The following is a 20,920-nucleotide window of genomic DNA, read 5'->3' on the forward strand; positions in this document are numbered from 1 at the left end:
CTCCATGTTGCTGAAGACACCTTTTTAAAGATTAATTCAAATTAAATTAAAATGTTTGGGGTGGCCGGTGGCTGAGTGGTTAGAGCAGTTGCCTCGTGTATTGAGGCTGAAGGTCCTTGAGGCAACTTTGTGTCTACCCCTCTCTCTCACACCCTCTGTACTATCTAATAAAAGCCTTGAAAACTGCCAAAAGAAATCCTGAAAAAAAAATGTAAAATGTTTTTTTCTAAACCGAGACTCATAACATTTGTTATCATCATTGTGTAATTTTTAGGATGCAAATTGAGGGAGCAAAAGTAGTATAGGCTCCAAATATTGGCTCAAGAAAATCGGGAGTCTGTATTGGTCATCAGCTAAGGCTGATTGGAAAAAAAAAAAATCATCATCGGCCCTAAAAAAATCCATATCGGTCGATTCATACTTATGTAGCAAGTACTTTGGTGAGTACTATGTCATCACTGCTAATACACATGATGGTCAAAACTAGAATGTTCCATTAACATTTTCAAAGGTCTTCTTCTGTAAGTAAGTTTAGAAGAATTGTACACAACAGAAATGGACTACACACAAGTAGACAAAGTGAGGAAAGAGACGTGGTGGCACTTTTTGTATGTTTGGTGTACGTTTTGTGCTTTATTAATCCTCCTACTAGGCACCTTCATTTGTCGTACCTCCTTTCTGCCTCACTTTTAGCACATACAGAGGTGTTCCGTGACAGTACCGCTTGATTTTTCTTCAGTCAGCATATGGATGGCACCATTACTCCTTACAACATCTTTTTACACCAGCCAGGCCATTTTGCTGATCTGCACGGCACACATCATCATCAGACTACCCCCCATCTCCCACTCTTTTCCCACCCCCCAAACCAATTACCAGTTATCACCAAGGAGGAGGATGTTCATCCATTAGTTATTCATCCACCCAAGTGCTGCTTTTACTCTAATTTGATTTTCTCCCTCCATTTTACATTAAAACTCACTCCAAGATGGAAAGATCTTAAAAGTTAAGCACAGAGATTAACTGTGCATCTCTAAATCTCTTTAACAAATATACCCTGCATGTACCATTAACCTTGAACAAGCTGATTAACTTAACACTCTGTTTCCCTCACCAGTCCCAAATCATATTTAGAATCTGTCCCAGAATTTCATCCAGCCCAAAAAGGATGGTACAATTACCTCACATTCAACTGTAATCTGTTAGTGATGAAGATGAAATGTGATCCTAAGCAGAACAGGAGGATGGTGTCGATACTATTACACGACACTTCTGACAAAAAGGGCCAACTACAATAAAATAATTTGATGAAATTTTTATCCAACTATCTTTCTTATGCAGCATTGTAAGCCCCGCTTTATACTTGGTGGTATGTGCCTTTTTGCCTGACCTATCTGTGTACATATGTGTGTGTTTTGGTCACGCTGTGCGTATTGGACATAGACGGAATAAAATCAGAAATACTTTAATAATCCCAGGGGTAAATTGTTTAAATATGGACATAGTCCCCGCAACGCAGGTTTCTGAAGAGCAAAAATGAAGCTCAATGCACGTGTCTTCGGCCATCGTCATCTGGCATGACCCACGAGGCGAAGCATGGATGGAGCTGAGGTGGGCCAAATGGAGCCTACAGTGTATGCCCGCCGCTTGTGACGGCAGCCACCTGTCACAGACATTAAGTATTAGGAGAGTCTGTCTCTTATAACAGCTGTCCTAGCACTGAATGATTTTGAGACGATATTGTATAATAAAGGTTTGTAAAAAGAAGGCCCATGAATTTTAGAGGGAATTGAACGAGCTGATACACTTTAAAAGAGTTGCGTAATAAAGGGAGTACTCCATATGAGATTGGTACTCAGAAAAGAAAATAGAGAGGAATTCATCAAATGTCCAGCGGGCATAAAACCTCAGCAGCAGCGTGTTGAGCCTTTTTAATGTGAAATATAACCCAGGGGCCTTATGGAGGGTGTTTTATGTGGCTGAAGGGGTTAAAAGAGGCCTGTACATTGGTTCATGTAGAGGTGTTGAGGGGATTGTCAGATTTCCCCAGTGGCTCGCTCTCTTTCTCTCTGTCTCATGTCATTGGAGCGTTACTTGAGTCATTCAGAGAGAAGCACTGACTCGGAGTGATTTATGCAGTCATAAGGCCTGTACTGTAGCGGACCTTGGCCCGTATTTTATTCTGACACTTATTATTGAAATGAGACATTTTGGTGTAAAGAGGAACCCAAGCCGTTTTCTCACTAAGAGGATGAGGTAGCAGCAGCTCACGTCAAAACTCAGCCTTCCAGCATTTGGAAAACATCAGGGAGTACATAATTCCATCTCTCTACTGAATGTTCTTATGCTCACTTGTATATACAGTAGTAGAAATAGTTGTATGTTTGAAAATGCAAAGCAAGTTTCGCAGGATGAAAGACGGAATTACAAAAACGTTGATGTTGAGCGGTGTAGCGGCTGCTGTTCAGGTGCCTGGAGGCAGAGTCAGTCAGCAGTGATCTCATCAGGAAGCTGTTCTATTGTTGCATGGACTCAGTTGGGGAATTCAACAAACAATTAAATAGCGAAGTGGGGGTGTTTATTTTTTTGCCAATCAGAGTCCGAGAGTATAAGTTTTGTTCATTTCTTGCGCAGACAATGTTTCACGAGTGGAAATTGGAGCAATTCTGTGGCATAAATGATTGGTACAAAAGACAAGCCACTGTGTTTAAAAATATCTGGTTCTTTGATCAAATGCCAATACTATATGCCTCTCTACATAAACACACAAGGAGATAACTTCCAAGGGGCGTTCTGATGGCCTAGGGGCTTAGGACACGTACCACAAAATGCAACGTCCCCGGTTCCCAGTCCCTGGCCAGAGACCTCTGTTGCATAGCATTTCGCATCTCTTTCTCCCGTTATTTGTGGTCATTGCTCGACTATTGTCTCACTACTTAAGGCATCAAATGCTTCCCAAAATTAAAAAACAACAGGTAGCATCCTTGTCTTGTCATGTCTCATCCACAGTAACCTCTCCACAATTTGAATTCTTTCATAATTCAATCTGCACTCAGAGTGATGGTTGACCAGTAGTCCCTTTTCTATCTCCAGAGCACAGCCGAATGGCTTCCTTTGCCACCCTCTAATATAAAACTCCACCCCTCTGGCCCTGTCAGCACTCCTCAGTCTCCTCCAACTATTTCATGTGACGGCTCCACACAGATGACTAGATGTTATGTTGCTTTCCCCCAAAAGATTAGAAGATAGAACAAGCGTGTAATCGACGGCTGTAAGCGCTACACTCCTGAGGCTGGATGACCTACATGTTACACTTTCTCCATCTGCCTGCATACACTTAACGCCCCACAGGCTGCCACTCAAACCAGCAGGTGACGGCACACAGGAGATATACTGTAGAGTGTGTGTAACTGAGGCTCACTGCATGTACAGATGTTAAGCACAACACCCAAGGTTACAGGCACCGGTTAAATAGCCTCCGATGCTCTTTCCACTGCTGTTGCTGAAAAGCCTTGTTTACATGTCTGCGTAGCTGAAGTAGAAAGGATGACCTTCATTCCATTCTGCACATTTTCCAGTTTAACCAGGATAGGAGTGAAGACACTTTCTCCTTCTTTACAGCATAAACTATACAATTAAAAACAAAAACATTTCATTAAGATTCAAAGTGCTACATACAGCCATAAAGCAATGTATGCAGTTAATTTGAAGGCATAAAAAAGCTAATGGACTATTAGAGTCTACTGCCTGTGGCTGCCTTTTCTCCTTGCAGAAGTACATCAATCACTTCTATCAGTAATCCCCTGCAAGCTGCCGGCAGTGGCTGTGCCTCCTGCCATAGAAATGGTCCCTCAGCAGTAGCAGCATCAGATGAAGCTGAAGTTGACATCTTAACAGATAAACTGGCCCCACTTTACTACCACTGTCACTACATTATGCCCTCGGTCTTTGGAGATATTGATGGGGGGAGCAGTCGATAAGACAAAAGCACTGACGGAGGAGAGGCCTGAGGAGTTGAGCTAAGCTGCTACGTGTTCCTCCTTGCTTGTCCTCATACCTGGAGGAAGCGATAGGATGGGACACAGATGAGAGAACCTTTGGGATTGTAATCTGCCGTAGGCGATTATACGCTCATAGTTGTAAAAACAGGGACTTTTGGTGAAGTTTTCAAGTAAGTGTTTGTTTGCACATAACAGCCCAGAACAGTTTTAAGTGACGTGTGATATTTACTGAAGCGGAGTCTAAATGCACTCGGCTGCATCACAAGTGCACATTTTTTTGAATGTCTTTGTCAATACGGGGCCCCTGCCACAGGGAAAATGAAAGAAGAGAAGCTTCGTCCTTTCCTCACACTCCACTAAGCTCGTTTACTGGATTTGTTGTGGGAAGGCTGGTGGTCGTCTCAGGGGTTTTGAATGAAAACACATTTCTCTGCTGGCTACAGCTGCTGCATATCCATGTGCAAACAGCCAGCAGATGTGTCTTAGTCCAGCTACTCCAGCCCAGCGCCAAAGTTCTTTCCAACTACACTTTTACCTGAGCATGTCCTGGCCCAGTCGCACAGCAAATGATCTGTCATGAATAATCACCATTTTTTTGTTTGTTCCAGATCGATTGAATGATTCATGTAGGCTCCATGCATATGGAGCCATTTTGGCTATGGAGCACTTGCAGAGCTGCATTGAACTAGATAATCACTACAGCTTCTAAATAATTTGGTGCAAACAGATTTTGTTTACCAGCATGTGTTTATGAATGAATATGTATTTGCAGAATTTGCATGCGCACTTGAAGAGGATAGTTTATGCTAGTGTAACTACATCAAAATATGTGTGATGAAAGTTTAAGAGGCCACAGCTTGTACTGAGTCTAAGGCAGCAACTGTGGAAAGAGATTGTGCTTGAGTATGACAAGATTAATGCTACTTAGGAATTAAGCCAATTGCAAAAAATATTCTCATTAAATTTTCGCTGTATAGTCACGTTCAGCATTTAATGCTAGCTGATAATGCACTTTGCAGAGCTGTCGCAAGGCATCCCAAGGATTGTGCTGAAGGCAGATCTTCCGTGTGAGAATATCTATGAAGCTGTTGCCAGGCTTATAGAAACCCTCCCCATCTGTCAGATAGGACTGCAGATCTACACAACTAACTGAGGAAGTGTGTTTAGCTGGATAGACATCAGCCATGGGGACACCACAAGGATGGCAAAGTCCCTCATGCAAGAGTTAAGGCTATTTAATATTCCTGTGTTGATTGGGAATTAATTGTTCCATCTGGCTCTCATGAAAACTAGCGAAGAAAAAAAAACCCAACAACACTCCCTCCTCTTTTTCCTGACGTGTTTCCTCTTGTTATATTATGGTCATGGAGTAGCTTGCAACCGCTGAGGCTTGGAGGAGGAGCTTGGACCAGACAGGCTGCACCAGAGGGAGAGCTGGGAAATTTGATCATTTTTCTCTGGGACTGTCATACACCATAGGCTGCCTCATTTGTCTACTCCAACTCTTTTGTTTCCACCAGGCTCCCTGTTCCAGGATTAGCCTGCGGAGCGAGACACAAGCAGGAATATAAGACGGAGATCGAGAGAGACACATAGTCAAAGGCACTATATAAGCTAATTATTACTGTTCATGTTTCTTTAATACAGTACTTAACTCTAATGTACGTGCTGTGGTATTTAATACCTGCTGACTGGCCAAAAACAGAATGAAAGCAGGTTTGGAGTGAGAGGGAAGGAGGGATGAGGGAGGCCGAGCATTTATTTTTCCTTCCAAATTGCCCTGCAGTTACACAGGAGTGTTGTTGACCCACTTTATCACCTACTCAGGTGATTAATGCAACATTGTTACAAACAAAGGTCATCAGGAGGCAGGAGAGCAGGCCATAGCACAACAAGAGCTCAGGTAGTTATATATGGCTACTGTTAGGGCTGAGAAACAATTAGTTGTTTTGTATGGCATCACTCTCCAGAGACACACATTGAGAAGTGAAAAAAAAACTAATACACACTCACACACTCAATGTGTGAATTAATCAGGAACAAGAGTATACTATATGACATACTTATTATATCACTATTTTATAAACATTTCTTTTCTGTTAACAGGTAATGTTAGCTATGCCGAAGCCTGTTAAACTGAAAAAATTAATTAAATGGGCTCTCCAAGGATCAGTTTACCAGCAGTTGTTTACTGTCTTCTGTGGTATTTCTGGAGGGATGTTTCTAGAGTTAGAAAAAGATAACCAGATAATGTCAAATTTGACCATCCCTAATTTTTTTCTCCAGCTAGTAGCCCTTTTAATACGGAGCAAAGTTAGGAATCCAACTGTATAATTCAAACCCAGGTGACTTTAATGTTTGGTCTTATTAATATTCTATACTTAATTATTCCAATTACATTTGTTGATAACGTCAATATATGTTGAGTGCTAACTTTGATCTCTACCACCCCAGTTGAGGTTAAAGAGCTGGAGAAGGCGGGCGCAGCTGTGCTGCATTTGGCTCATCTCAGAGCTGATATTTTACAAATTAAGAGGCTTTTTATTTAATAAATACTGGTGCTGATAGAGAAAACGACTGTCGGGGCGGTGGGCAAGAAATGTAATTGGTATATGCCTGAACACCGGTAACACCTACTACCGTGGCAAGCCTCACAACTCGCATAGATATGCATACTGTGATGAGGGATAACAATAGATAAAGACATGTCAATAAGACATTCCACCATGGGGTCTGGGAAATTCGTTGGCATTTTCTTACTGTTTTATTTTGCATTTCATAGACTAAAGGATTAATCACAACAATAATCCATAGATTAATCAATAATAACAGCTACAGCTGGGACCCACAGACATACATTAGTGTAGTGCATAACCACATGCAAATCTGCTAAAAAGAAGAAAATCTGTTCAAAGACACAAACTGGCTGTCTGCTCATCTATATCTCAAATGGAGACTCATCAAGAATATAATATGTGTGGATGTATGTATGTGGACAAAATAAAACATCCATGCTGAGCCTGGCTTTAAAGAGCATGTATGCTGTTAGGTTCTGTCAATACTAGTGCAGCTCAAAACATTTCTCAAAATTGTATTGTGTCAAATTCAGTGAGATATGTCACAGAACATCCACAAGTGAAGAATCAGAGGTGGAATATCTGGGCTTGAAAATATAATTTAGAGGCACCACATACACATAACTGTCGACTGCATGAATTGAGGTCATTTTGTCAGATTCTGAACGAGGTTGTGGCTCAGAGGTAGAGCGGGTCGTCATCCATTTGGAAGATTACCGGTTTGATCCTCAGCTCCTTCTGTCAGCATGTCAAAGTGTTTTTAGGCGAGACATTGTACCCCAAATGGCTCCCTGTGCTGTGTGTGAATGTGGTTTGATGCAGGTAGGTCTGTCATCACTGTTTGAATGGGTGTATGTGACAAGTAGTGTAAAACTGCTTTAGTAGTCAGACTAGAAAGGTGCTATAGAAGTACCAGTCCTTTACAGAACCAGTTGTGTTTTTATTTCTACCACTATGTTGCATTTCAAAGAGAGTCTGTGATGTAATTCTGAAACAGCGCTGATTAAGTTTCTCAGCCTATTTTTCCACAGCTGACATTTTTGTTTACTTTTCTTATTATTATTTAAACTATAACAGTTTGCTGTGCGAGCAAAATGTTCCACTCCAAGACCATATTTAAATACAAAAGCAAGTGTAATTATGCTGTTCCTACCTTTTTTTCCTTTCTATCTCCTGTTATCTAAATTATAATCTCTGTCTTCAGCGTTTATACCAAAGCACATTCTCTAAGGTATTTCACAGCCATGGTTTCTCTTCCAGAGAAATTACTGGTGTTAAGTGAAGCAATGATTTTCTTTATATGTGCCAGCTGTAGTGCAAATGGTTTTCAATCTGCCAGAAAATCCAGTTCATTTTGTGAAGATGGAAGATGGAGTGAACAGAGGCTATTTGGGCTTTGATCTGACATTCAGATAATGTTTCATCAAACTGGACGTTTGTGTCTATGTTTTCCTATGTTTGAGTCATTAAGATTTCTTTCTGATTATCTGTCGAGAAGACGTTCAGGAAAAAAATATAATTTTCTATCTGAATGCGTTCACTCTGAACACAACTGTAGCAGCAATATGGGGAAATGGCCCTGTGGGCACAATGTTGCTTTTTTTACAGTATGTTGCATGTTCAGACACTATGGGGGTGGTATTGTTTGCATCTGATACTCAGCTTTTCCAGTAAAGATTTTGGCAGAGGCTGAAAAACTCAACATTAAATAAGCACATTAAAAGAAACATTCAAAAGTCACATATGACTACATGCTAATAAAGGAGGCAGGGGAGGTGGAAGGAGACACATTTCTGAGAGCAGACAGGGTGTAGTAGCAAGGATGTTGGATACAGACTGAATGGGCACCAAACGTTTATACGGACCAACTGACATGCACATAGATTCGGGGGTGTATGCTGGATGCTCCATTCCATTGTAGTTTTACATCTCGATCTTTACATACATTTCACAGACCTGAATTGTTTACTTAGTATGAAGAGCATAATAAGAGCAAGAATAAACATTTACTGTATCTTGGCTTCTCTCTTGTATTTCAGTTTAATGTTGCTTGCCAGAAAACTCTGGTTCTTTGGCTCTGCATACTGAGATTTAGCTGAATCAGTAAGATTAAGTCCATCTCAACGGCTCTGCCTCCATGAAATGTTCCTATAGCAACAGTCGATAAAAAAGGCATGAATAAATAATGAAATTGTCATATTGCAGACAAAATATGCAAACTTTCATTATGCACATTTTTTCCCTGCCCTCCTCAGGTGAATGGGAAGGAGTTGTCCAAATCCAGCCATGAGGAGACTTCGAAGGCCTTTCGTGCTGCCAAGGACCCCGTCATGGTGCAGGTCATCAGGCGGACCCCCAGCGGTCGCCCCCATGGCGCCCCTCAGGAAATCCATGTGGTGGATGTGTGCACCCAGACCGACATCACCTTTGAACACATCATGGCGCTGGCAAAGCTCCGGCCTTCGACCCCTCCTGTGCCTGATGTCTGTCCCTTCCTGCTCTCTGACAGGTACATACAATAGGGTTTGAGTAGTTTAACATCTCACTGCTCACTATTTTTAGGCCAAATAAGTATGAATCTTCATAGATAGTGATTCATAGCAGGGATAAAAGTTTGAAGGTGGTCAGTGATTTGATCAAATTCAAAATATTTAATTTAATATCGTTACAGTTCCGGTTCAGTGCCCCAAGAGTTTGTTGTTGTGTCCTTGTTTTGACTTTGACTGGAACTGATGGTAATTAAGAAGGGAGGAAAAAAAAGTAGTGAGAAATGTTATTGAGCTATGAAGCAGAAATATCAGTGTTTGCAGGATTAGCATTACAAGTATGCAAGGCGCCTGTAAAATATAAATTAATTGTCTACCCAGCTGCAGAGACTGACAAATATGGATTTGTTTGATGAACGAGCTTCTCAGTGTCCTTCACATCTTCTTCTCACCATTAGGAAATAAAGAGAAATAAAGGACATGGCTTGGTGATCCTAATTAACCATTAATACAGAATGTATGTGTGAAGTGGGCTTGGCATTTCAATGTTTAGTTTTGTATACAGAATTTATTTCGATGACATTCACATGTCCCCTGTCTGCTTTGATAATCAAGCACAGAAACACAACTCTACATTTTGATTAAACATGTTTGTTGGGCTAATGCGTCTATAAATTTAGGAGGGATGAAAGAACTGAAAATAACACTGTTACAATAACTAATGTCTAATCACACCTCAACTGGATGCTGGATACCACTAGTGCAATACCTCAAAGACATGTTTTTTTATTGTTTATGTGGGAGGAAGGCATAAAAATCTGCACACAAAAAAGATCTTGAGGGTTTAAAGTATCAACAAGAGGTTTCTTGGAAAACAACAAAAAGGAACAGGGTTCATTATTTCCTCTTCTGGCATTTTAGTTTATACTCTGTTCATCTCAAAGGAGGAGTAAACTGTGCATAAAGTTTAGAATAAAGAAATATCTGGGCTTCACCTCTTGGGAATGAAACAATGCAATGTTTCATGAAAACATAGCACAGAACAGGGAAGTCACAATGGTCTCGGTGTATGCAGAATTCCAACAATCCTAAACATCTTGAATATTTGAGCATCTGCTGCCCTTTGTTTCTAGCGACTTTCTTAGACAATCATTGCTTGCACAGACTTGCGCTATTAAAAACATAATTAAAATGTGTTTTATTGTCAGTGTTACAAGCTAAGGTATAAAGTACATACAGTGCTTGATCAAAATCATCGCCACATGTATTTATCTCAATATAAATAATAAAACAATATCAGCATATGATACCCCACAGGGTCATCTTGCCATAATTGGAGCTGCTTGGCGTATCATTTTGACTCATGGAAGGTTTACAAGGTGATTAAAGCAAATGGGCTAATAAAAAACTAGGCAACACAGTGCAACGTGTGCTCGCGGGCTACTTACAGCCCCAGGCCCGAGCCCAAATGTAATCATTGTGTCCCATAAAACTCGCATTTTCTTCTCTTCATCTGAGATCAGGTGCACAATTCAATATACAGCTGGTTTTATAGATGTAACAAATGTTTTCCACTCTTATTGTTGAGGCTGGATTGTAAATATGTAATTTTATACTTTGCGCCTACTGCCAAATGTTATTTGTGTACTATTGAGGCATCAAAGTATAAAGCATTCTGACATTTACCAGTCTGGTTTTGTGACTGTACGATCGTTTTGAGACAGTTTTACAGTGCTGGGTAATCTGAGAGTCAGACAGCCCCTGAACACATCACTCAACATGTTCAACAGAGTGTCTTTTTGAAGTTTTTGTCCACTGTGATTATCTTGTGTGGCAATGAAGCTGCTCATCTTGTTAGGCCCTCACAATACTGTTTTGTTCAGTGACTGAGGGAAGCATAATAGAATGTACACCGTACTGTACAATGTGGGGGGTTTTGTCTGTCAGGAGTAGGAAGCAAATTATGTGGATATTCTGTTATTAACAAGGGGCTGTATTTTTATCACACGCACTCCAGCAACACTGAAAGCCCTTGACAAATCCTTTATTCTTCAGATTCCAGCAAAGACAAAGGCGAGGAAATCCTGTCACTTAGAGGTATTGAACGCATTTAAAAGAAAATGAGGAAAAGGATTGTGCTTATACCCAACTCACCACCTCTTTCTGCCTCCCACCCTGTCTTTCTTTTCCTCTCCTTCTTCCTTTGCCTGACTCCCCCGACAGCTGTCATTCTCTTCATACAATGGACCAGGATTACTATGAAGGGACAGACTACCTCTCCCCTGTTCCAGCTGACGGAGAGAGGACAGAAGAGTTTGAATATGAGGTAGGAATCACACTTGACTTCACTGCTTACTAAAACCTGACAGATTCACTGGCATGCCTAATATTATTGACTAGTTTTAGCTGGCTGATGTACAACCCCATTTTCTAAAAAGTAGAGACGCTGTCTAAAATATGAATAAAAACAGAATGCAATGATTTGCAAATCATTAAAACCCCATGAATTATTAAAAATAGCACAAATGTTTCAAATGTTAAAACAGAATTGTTTAATTGTTTTTAATTTTATGACAGCAACCCATTTCAGAAAAAGGTGGGGCAAGGTCATGTTTACCACTTTGTTGCACCACCACTCTTGTTTTGCTCTGCTCAACAGTTCAGGGTCCCCGTGACTGCAGGCGGGCCAGTTTAGCACCCACACTCTTACTATGGGGCCATGCTATTGTAATATGGGCAGAATGTGGTTTGGCATTGTCTTGCTGAAAGAAGGCACTCTCTGAAAAAGACATTGTCTACTTGAAAGCATATGTTGCTCCAAAACCTGCATATATGGTTCAGCATTAATGGTGCCTTCACAAACGTGAAGGTTGTCCATGCCATGTGCTCTAATGCACCCCCATGTTGGCTTGAAAACTGTGCACTGATAACCAGCGGGATGGTCCCACTCCTCTTTAGTCCGTAGGACATTGTGCTCATGAATTTTAAAAAAGAACTTAAAAATTGGACTTGTCAGACCACAGGACAGTTTTCCACTTGGCCCTAGTTCATCTTAAATGAGATCAGGCCCAGAGAAGGCTTCTGCGTATCTGGATCTGGTTTATATATGTTTTCCTCTTTGCATGGTAGAGTTTCAACTTGCAAGAACTGTATTCAGAGACAATGGTTCCTGGAAGTATTTCTGAGCCCACACAGTGATGTCAGGAAATGGGGTGAGAAAGAGGGGGGAGACATGCAGCGAAGGGCCGCAGGTTCGACTTTGACCGCTGCGTCGAGGACCTTCAGCCTCACAACATGGAGTGCCTGCTCTAACCACTGAGCAATTGGCCGCCCCAGAATCAAATCTGTTTTCAATGCAGTCCCGAAAATCATGGCCATCCAATATTGTTTTTTGGCCTTGTCCCTTGCATACAGAGATTTCTTCAGATTTTAATGATATTATGTACTGTAGACGATTAAATACCCAAATTCTTTGTTATTTGCCAGCCAATCTTTCACAGAGCGGTAAACCCCTCCTCGTCTTTACTTCAGAAAACTCAACATCTCTGGATGCTCTTTTTATACCAAATCAAGTTACTAACTTGTTGCCAATTAAATACTGTAATTGTGACTACTGTACATGTTCCAACAGGTGCTTTCTTTTAGCATGTCTAAACTTTGCCAGACTTTTGTTGCCACTTTCCCAACTTTTTTAAACGTGTTGCTGGCATCAAATTCAATATGGACATGTTTTTTGTTTTTTTTTAAAAAGAAAAAAAAAGACTTCACTTGTTTTGGTGCTATTTTCAAATAAATATGGTGTTTCAATGTTTTGAAAATCATCAAATTCAGTTTCTATTTACATTTCACACAGCGTCCTAACTGTTTTGTAAATGGGGTTGTATATTGGAACATACATTTTTTACAGAAATGCCAAAGATAGAAAGAGAAATAGTGTTGCCATTACTACAGTTTGTACACCAGAGAGCACTGAGAAGTTAATTTATCACTAGGAATGTTATCTTAGTACACATCTTCATCACTCCTTAAAAGGAGTAGTTAAATATTTAATTTTGTTGTTTAATATCAGTTTATGTCATTAGGTTAAAAAATAGTACCTATTTACTGTTATCACATTGATTACTTTGTTGCTGATATGGATATAAAAAGTACAGTATCAGTAGGGCTTTATCGTTAACACAGTAGCAAAGTGCTGAAAATTTAACAGTTACACACACATGCACAAACGCAAGCACACATCTGACCTCTCCAACGCACGGACACACATTCCCTCACACTCCATACTTAATGATGCTTAGCAATTGGAGGAAGGGCCCAAACACTAATTGACTCCACAGGCAGATCCCAGGGGGACAGTAGTGACCGATGATGAGCCACATTGCAGACAGCTTAAAAAATCCCTTGCTTCCATTGGCAATAATGACATGCCTCCATGTTCTTGCTTTTTTTCCTACAAGGCAGAGAGACATTTGAAAACCTCCAGTGACAGTGTTACCTTAGATTTGCTAATTGTTTTCACAACTCTGGAAGAAAAGGCTTGCAGACTCTGAGCTTGATCAAACCCAATTAAAGTGAGGTGTGTGTGTGTGGCAGGTGCTAGTTAAAAAAAAAAGGAAAGATGGTAACACATTTCTTTGCTGCATCTTTACAGGAGTCTAAGTAACAGGAGCAGTTGTGTAGGTGATGTTTGATCCCTGACACATACAGATGGATACATACTGATGCACTGATTCAACTGTGACGGGAAGAGATGTCTCCGATCTGGTCCAATATTCTTTATTTCCAAGTCATTGAGGTGCGAGCATATTGCCAGCGAGGGCTCAGACCGGTGTGATGTATGATGATTGCTCACCCCTCCCTACTCATATTTGCTTCATTTAAATTTGTTCTGAATGCTTCCACCCACTGAGCTTGAGCTGTTTCTTCACATCCTAAAGAGATTTGTGCACCCGCTTGGATCCCAGTGTCAAATCGGTGCAAATATAATATATTAAAGCCTCTCTTTATGCCTCATTGCTATTAACAAATCCTATTATTCTGTGTATGCCTTGTGGCCTGCACCGTTTTTTATTTTTTATTTCATGCTCGGGGAGTTAGATATAAGCTAATGCGGCCCCACTTACTGCGTGTAAACTGAAAAACGCTATGGGGAGATGCAGGCAAAAGCTGAAAAGCCACTTTCAAGTCGACCTTATCCCTCACTCCCCGCTGAAGGAGATGAAACAGACTGAAAGGAAGACATTTCTAAAAATTACATTTTTTTTAAACGCACAGTGGGGAAGAGCAGTTTGCTATCACATCACAGAGAAACCATCTAAATCTAATTTATCTTTCTAATACAACAGGACACTGATGTTTCTGTTCGGGTAATCAACATGTGAGAGTCCTGAAGTACAGTGGTTGAGGAGGTGGAGAAATGCATCCGAACTACACTTTCATAGTATACTGTATATTTCAAAGCTGTATAGTGTTTTATGGGAAAACACAGATTTTTCATTTCCGTGTACTAAATTGATAAATGGCCACAGGTTACACCACATACTGCTGTCTCCATTCGATCTAAAAGCTGTATTCAGATATCAGACTGTCAGTAAGAGGCGCCAGCTCACTCACAACAACAATCGCAGGTTAGCATAGATTCTTCAATAGTATTAGTTTTATCAGATCTAGATAGTTTTTCTTCATTGAGAAAATAGAACAGCACTGAAGGCTTTTCTCATTGGAAAAGATGTTTTCTCTCTTCTCCCCATTGACTTCCGAGAGTTTAATAGACCGATACTTTATCCAATCACCTGCTAGGTATGTTTTGAAAGCCTGCTTTTTCCCAATCTGTTTCAAATGAAAACTTCTCAGATGTTTGTGGAACAAACCAATTGACGAGTCAGGCTAGTTGCTCTGTCCCCAGTTTGACACAAAAAGCAATGCAAGTTGATGTATCCAGGATGATCCGTACCGTGCCTGAGTCCCCAGTTTGGTACAGTTGGTTTTCACACCTGATGCGAACCGTACCCTAGTAAACAGGGACCATACTCAAGACCACCTCTTCAAGTAGACTCGGGCACAGATTGACAAACCATACCCCGGTACCGTACACAGTGTTCAAACTAATCAAACAAACTGGACTTTGGGGTCAAGTGTACGAGGATCAAGGCCCGGGTCCCTGATGTCAAAGCCTCATATACACTAAGCCAGCACTCATTCAAAAATATGTCCAGGGGTTGTGGGTAGAGAAATCTGATTACTGACATTGACCAAGTTACTACAGTTTATGTAAACTCGTTCTCTAATTTCCTGCCATGTTCAGATTTTTCCCAGCAATCTTTAAATCTGTGCTCTACATTTACTCAATAGGGACCGACAGTTGAATTCCACCATAACGTTCTCCGGGGCTTCTCCCTCCCCAACTATGTCTCGCTCTGTTGATCGACTATCTCAAAAATCTTGGTTGGACTTTAAAGAGGACCTATTATGCTCATTTTCAAGCTCATACTTATGTTTTGCGTTTCTACTAGAATATGTTTTCATGTTTTAATGTTCAAAGAACACACCATTCCTGCTATACTAAACAAAGAAGAGGAGGAGGATTTGAGTGAAAATGTACAGTATATTGTACCTCAGCTAGTGTAATTTTTAATTCTTCTAGGAAAGGCGAGGTGGAATTTCTCTGCCATCCCTATGGTTAAAATTGAACAAACCCTGGGCTCAACACAGGAGCCTAAAAATGTCTCCGTCCTCTCTAAAGGTTGGCGTGTTTGGCTTAATGAAATACACAGGCCATGCCTTAAAGCTAGAATTTCACACAGAAAAATCATGCATTTCCTAGGATCCCTTGATGTGTATGTAGCCACAACACCGCTTTAGTAACCATTCCTTTGATTTGTTTCGGTGAGTTCTGAAGACTCTGAAGTACTCCAAGCTCTGGGATCGTCTTCCCTTTCTTCCTGCCAGTAGTAGCCATCCATGCATTTGTGACTGCATGCTTTTTCAATTACTGGTAATCAAAAGTGCGATTATTATGACAGCATCCACCGTGCTTTGATGGTGGGCAGCAATCTTCCTCCTAATCACACCATCGCACAGTCGTTAGTCATTAATATACTGTCAAGCCCTCGTCCCTGTGCCACACCGCAATCTCCTGCCTGAAAGGCAAAGAGCTCGCCTGGAAAATGGAGAAAAGTAAAATCAAATGCATGTTTGATGGATCAGGAGACAACCTCTTTTTGCTGAGGAAGGGAGTAGGCGTTTTCTCTACACAATATTGTCTAAAACGAGAGCAAAAGAACATCCGGGTTCAACATACCCAGGATCTCTTTTGGTTATCTGGCTTCATAAACCCTTACATCTGGAGTCACACTAAGCTCACTGTATAATGGAAAGTAGCAGCTTGCAACACTACAAATGAAACAGTGAATTGGGTGTACTTTAAAGTAAAAAGAAAAGCAGTTTTTAGACACACACCATCTTAGACCGTGACTAATCAAACAGCTGAAATGATGTTCATTCTAGCGCGCAATAAATAAGAAAACAATGTATCTGTTTTATAGTCTTCTCATTAATAATGCACATATTTATTGTGAGCAAAAACAAACTTGTTACAGATAAACGTTTTCATCACAGTAAAGACGACAATGTATCTGTGAGTGTTGTTGAGTTTTGTTTCTTTTATTATATCACTGACCCATCTATCTGACTATAATTACATCTTTGTATACCATTAAATCAAGTTAATGTGTTGTGTAGATGTATAACATGGATTTTATACATGGTGCGTATGACAATTTCAGCCGTCATCTTTCAGCTGCAACCCTGACAGGATTGGAGGCAAATAGGCTTATGTTTAATCATAATGTGAACAGTGTATTAGTCCTTCTACCCGTCTCTGTTGTAGGATAATATGCCTATACGAAAATACAATGAATTAGGCTAACACAGCTCACTGTACAGTTCCACTGTGTAGTGCGCACTGGCATCATACCTCCGACAATCTATATCTTTCATATAAATGCATAGCTCTGCCCTTCCCTCTCACGATAACCGATTCTTCAATAAATTGTGATGTCAAATATGTTTGCTGTACATAGTACATGCAGGGTTGATGTTTCATCCAACATGTAGTAATTGTACCAATCTATTTTCTCTGATCATTTAACCACAGGTCTCCTGTGCTGTATCTAACCATTAATTAGTCAGAAGTTACTTCAGGCATGTTCCACAGAGTCACATAGGGATGATGCAGTACCTGCTCACACCTCTGCTTTGACTCCATCTTCACAATTAATTTGTGCGGTTCATTTTTAGACAGATGTCTCCGAGCTCAATATTTCCCACTGTAATCACACAGTGTCTCACATCATATTAGCATGCAGAATGGGCGCTGTCTCCATAGCTCCCATTACCTACATGACTGCTTCATTGCATCAGATGTGGCGCTTTAATAATATCTCCACAAACAATAATGGAGGTAGCTCATTAGTAATATTTTTAATATAGCTACTGACTGGTTTTTGCAGTTCACTTTGTTCAGGTAATCAGCATCGAAGCTTCTTCCCTCTTTCACGTTGTATTCTTATCAGCTGGGATTTGAAGTTGTCATCGCTTCTGAGACAGTCAATTAAAGATCTGAGCTCCCGTCAGGTGGAGGCTGTTGAGAAAGATAAAACGACAAAGCTTGGATGATGTTGTTTTTCTTCTGCTCTTTTTCCCTGTGTCAGTGTGAATGTGTGAGCTGTGCTGAATACACTTACGTGTAAGCATAGGGATTGTACAGGGATGCAGGAAATACTTTTTTTGTGTGTGAGTGTGTGTAGAAGTTTGTATGAAGCCCAGCAGCAGCAGCTCCCTTGTCCAAAAACAACTCAGTTATCTGTCAATGTGTGAGGTAGAGAAGTGTAAGAAGAAAGAGTGACGGGGGAGACGGAGAAAATGGGAACCAAGCGTGAATGTGTGTCTCTGTGTGTGTGTGAGAAAGTGTAGAGTCAAACAGCTTAGGAGGGGTATCCAGAGGCAGCAGGTGGCTTTCCCCATCTTCCCCTCATCTCACCGTGGTCAGACTTCAACCCATCCCATTCCCAAAGCCCTGCCCCATCTGACATGTGTAACCAGCCAACCCACACTTGTCACAGAGGAAATTAATCTCTGTTTTTTGTGTAAGGCCCCTCTGAGCTGCACCAGAGCCCCTCACCAACGCCTCCATCATCCTCCACTCGACCACCTCACTCCTGCTGCTGAGAGTTGCTGTGTTTCTGCTCTAATGAAGACTTTGGGAGGAGAGGTCATTTCACACTTGATTTCCTCCAACACCCTTGATATGTTTCAGCATTTAGAGATGGAGCACAGGCCTCTGCCGTTTGGTGTCTGGCTGCACCTCTGTTGTGGGAAACCGAGAGTGCAAAGTGGTTTATTTCCATTAACTTTCTGCAAGCTTGGGAGAAATTGGAAGTTGTGTTCCATATTCACAGCACGCTTTAGATATTAGATGAAGGGGCGGCTGAGAAAACTACTCAAGTTATAGTTGTGGTTAATCAAATCTCACTTTGTTTGTATTTGTGAACTTCAAATCAATAATTCATGTTGACGCCAGGTTACTTTGCTCTATTCCAAGAGGCTTGTGGGAAATTTGACGACCACTGAGTCAATACTTTGTTGATCTCCCCCCAAGGGAAGATGAGGAATACTTTTAGTGCTGCAGCAAATATGTATATCTGGAAGCATTAGCATAATTATAGTTTATTTATAGTCTAATATTCTAGAACTTGGCAAATGCTTGAAATAAAAACACTTGAGTTCCTCTGGCATTTATCAAAGCCCCCACCGATCAAACTCAAGCTGAGAATGTCTTTCATGATCAAACACTTTCAGACTCAAAAACCTCAGATGAGAGTTTGCAATCCAGACTCAATAAGCATCTCAAAAACAAGCCAGATTTTGTGCTGAAACTTGAAAAACAATGTTATTTGATCCTCAGGGAAGCAGAAACTTAGTCTTTGTGTAGCCTTTGTTGTGCATCAAGATTAGTTTTATGGTAAGTGTATTGAATATATTTGTCTGTTTCTTGTCTTCACAAAAATATCACCCCAAAGTTGGTGGAGCTTATAGTCTTAGCACTCAATCTTCCTCGGTTGATGTAGATTGTGCAGTGGTCAGGGAATTGTAGTCAATTTATTTTGAGCACTTCAAATATTTCTCTTTCTCTTCTTAGCTTTAAGTTTTCTGAAGAAATGGAATTTGGGTGGCTCAGTGGTCAGAGCAGCTTATAGCCGACCCTTTTGCGCATGTCACCCCCTCTCTCTCACCCATTTCCTGTCAACCTCCAAGCTGTACTATCCAAATTAAGGCACAAAAGGCCAAAAACAGAATTCTAAATATTGACAATTTCTTTCTTTTTTTTTCAAGATTATTTTATTGGCCTTTTTATGCCTTTATTTGAGGACAGCTTGGTGAATGACACGAAACAGAAGTGAGAGAGAGGGTGGTGACAAGCAGCAAAGGGTCTTTAAAGAACTTCATACCTCTTTGACATCAGTCTGTAAGCATGGTAACTGTTAGCATGCAGATGATATCATTTAGCTCCAATTTAGCAGCCAGCTCCACTTTTGTTAGTTTTAGACAGCGCATGTTCTGGGTGCAAAGTTAGGCACAAGGAGCATGGGTGTGTTTCGGGTGAAACATGAATAAAGCCAATCAGATATTCATCTCCCATTCCCTTTAAAAGGAGGAGGAGAAGTAGAGGGACTCTGATGCCATCCAGATCCACTTGTACGCTTAAATCATCCACCCGCCACCCACCTAAAATATCTTCCCTACCCCTCTAGCAGTGCCTGTAGGCTGTTGCCTTTTAAATTATGTATTATATTGATGTATAAGTGGTTTCTCAAGTGATTTACTTCATGATCAGAGGCTGCTTCCAGTGATTGTCAACAATTCCATGTGCGGATATCGTGGGACATTTAGCAGCAAAACGAAAAACTGTCATTAGAAACTTGACAGAGGAAACGGAACTAAGCTTTCAGCTTTTGAAATAATTAAGTTACTGTTCCTCATAAATGTGTAAATGCGTACAGCGGAGCACCAGCGGACAGCAGCTCTGCTCTCTGTTGTGTCCACACTTCAGATAATTTAATTAATATTTTCCTCATTAACACTGTATTTCATCCATGTGGTATTAATCAGAATCTTTATTTTTATGAACGATCCGTGGACATGAACTGCAGTTCATGAATCATTAATCCTACTATCTGAATAATGCACCCTTTAAATAGTAGGTAGATAAGGTTTTTGTTGTTCAATGGTGCAATCGCTTTCTGCTGCCTCAAGGTAGCAATGCACCAACAATGCACCTTACCAAACAAATACACATTTTAAGATGGACACACAGATGGGCGCAGGTACATTTGTCACCTACACAACTTTGACAACTGGGTCAATTTGAAACTAGCAATGACAGTTGCGTTACACTTAGCCATGCGCCGGGTGCAAGATAAAGCCTTTATTCTTGTTTTTTACATTTTTTGTATTTTCCTTCTTGTGTACATAGGAAGTGGAATTGTGTCGACTTACCAGCCAAGAGAAATTGGGGCTAACTCTGTGCTACAGAACAGATGAAGAGGAAGATGTTGCCATCTATGTCAGTGAGGTGAGTAGATAACTTCATCTTCAAGATGACAAAAGACTTCTGTTGAAAGGGTCCATTTCCTTCATATACTGTAAGACAATATGAGCTACATCTTTCAACTTAGTTTGCCATGGGGAAGCAGTAACTTTTCATCTTTAAGTTTTTTCTTAGAGAACTCTCTAAACACATAAGCTCTTTTATCTTTCCCTGCTCTACTTTGCTCCTGGAGATACTGAAAAAAACATG

General features: G+C 40.7%; 1 protein-coding gene across 1 annotated transcript in view; it reads left to right on the plus strand.

Annotated features, from left to right (window-relative positions):
• Positions 1-20,920, plus strand: part of LOC310948744 (PDZ domain-containing RING finger protein 4) — a gene marked incomplete at both ends in the record, with an annotated part of 50,921 nt that overhangs the window by 20,186 nt on the left and 9,815 nt on the right. Inside the window, 3 exons of the mRNA XM_083915970.1 lie at positions 8,833-9,086; positions 11,287-11,389; positions 20,597-20,695. Coding sequence (XP_083772096.1) covers positions 8,833-9,086; positions 11,287-11,389; positions 20,597-20,695 — 456 coding nt within the window. The remainder of the gene's footprint in view (positions 1-8,832; positions 9,087-11,286; positions 11,390-20,596; positions 20,696-20,920) is intronic.

This window comes from Echiichthys vipera (genome assembly GCF_963691815.1).
Source record: "Echiichthys vipera genome assembly, chromosome: 7".
In the NCBI taxonomy this organism is placed as follows: Eukaryota; Metazoa; Chordata; class Actinopteri; order Perciformes; family Trachinidae; genus Echiichthys; species Echiichthys vipera.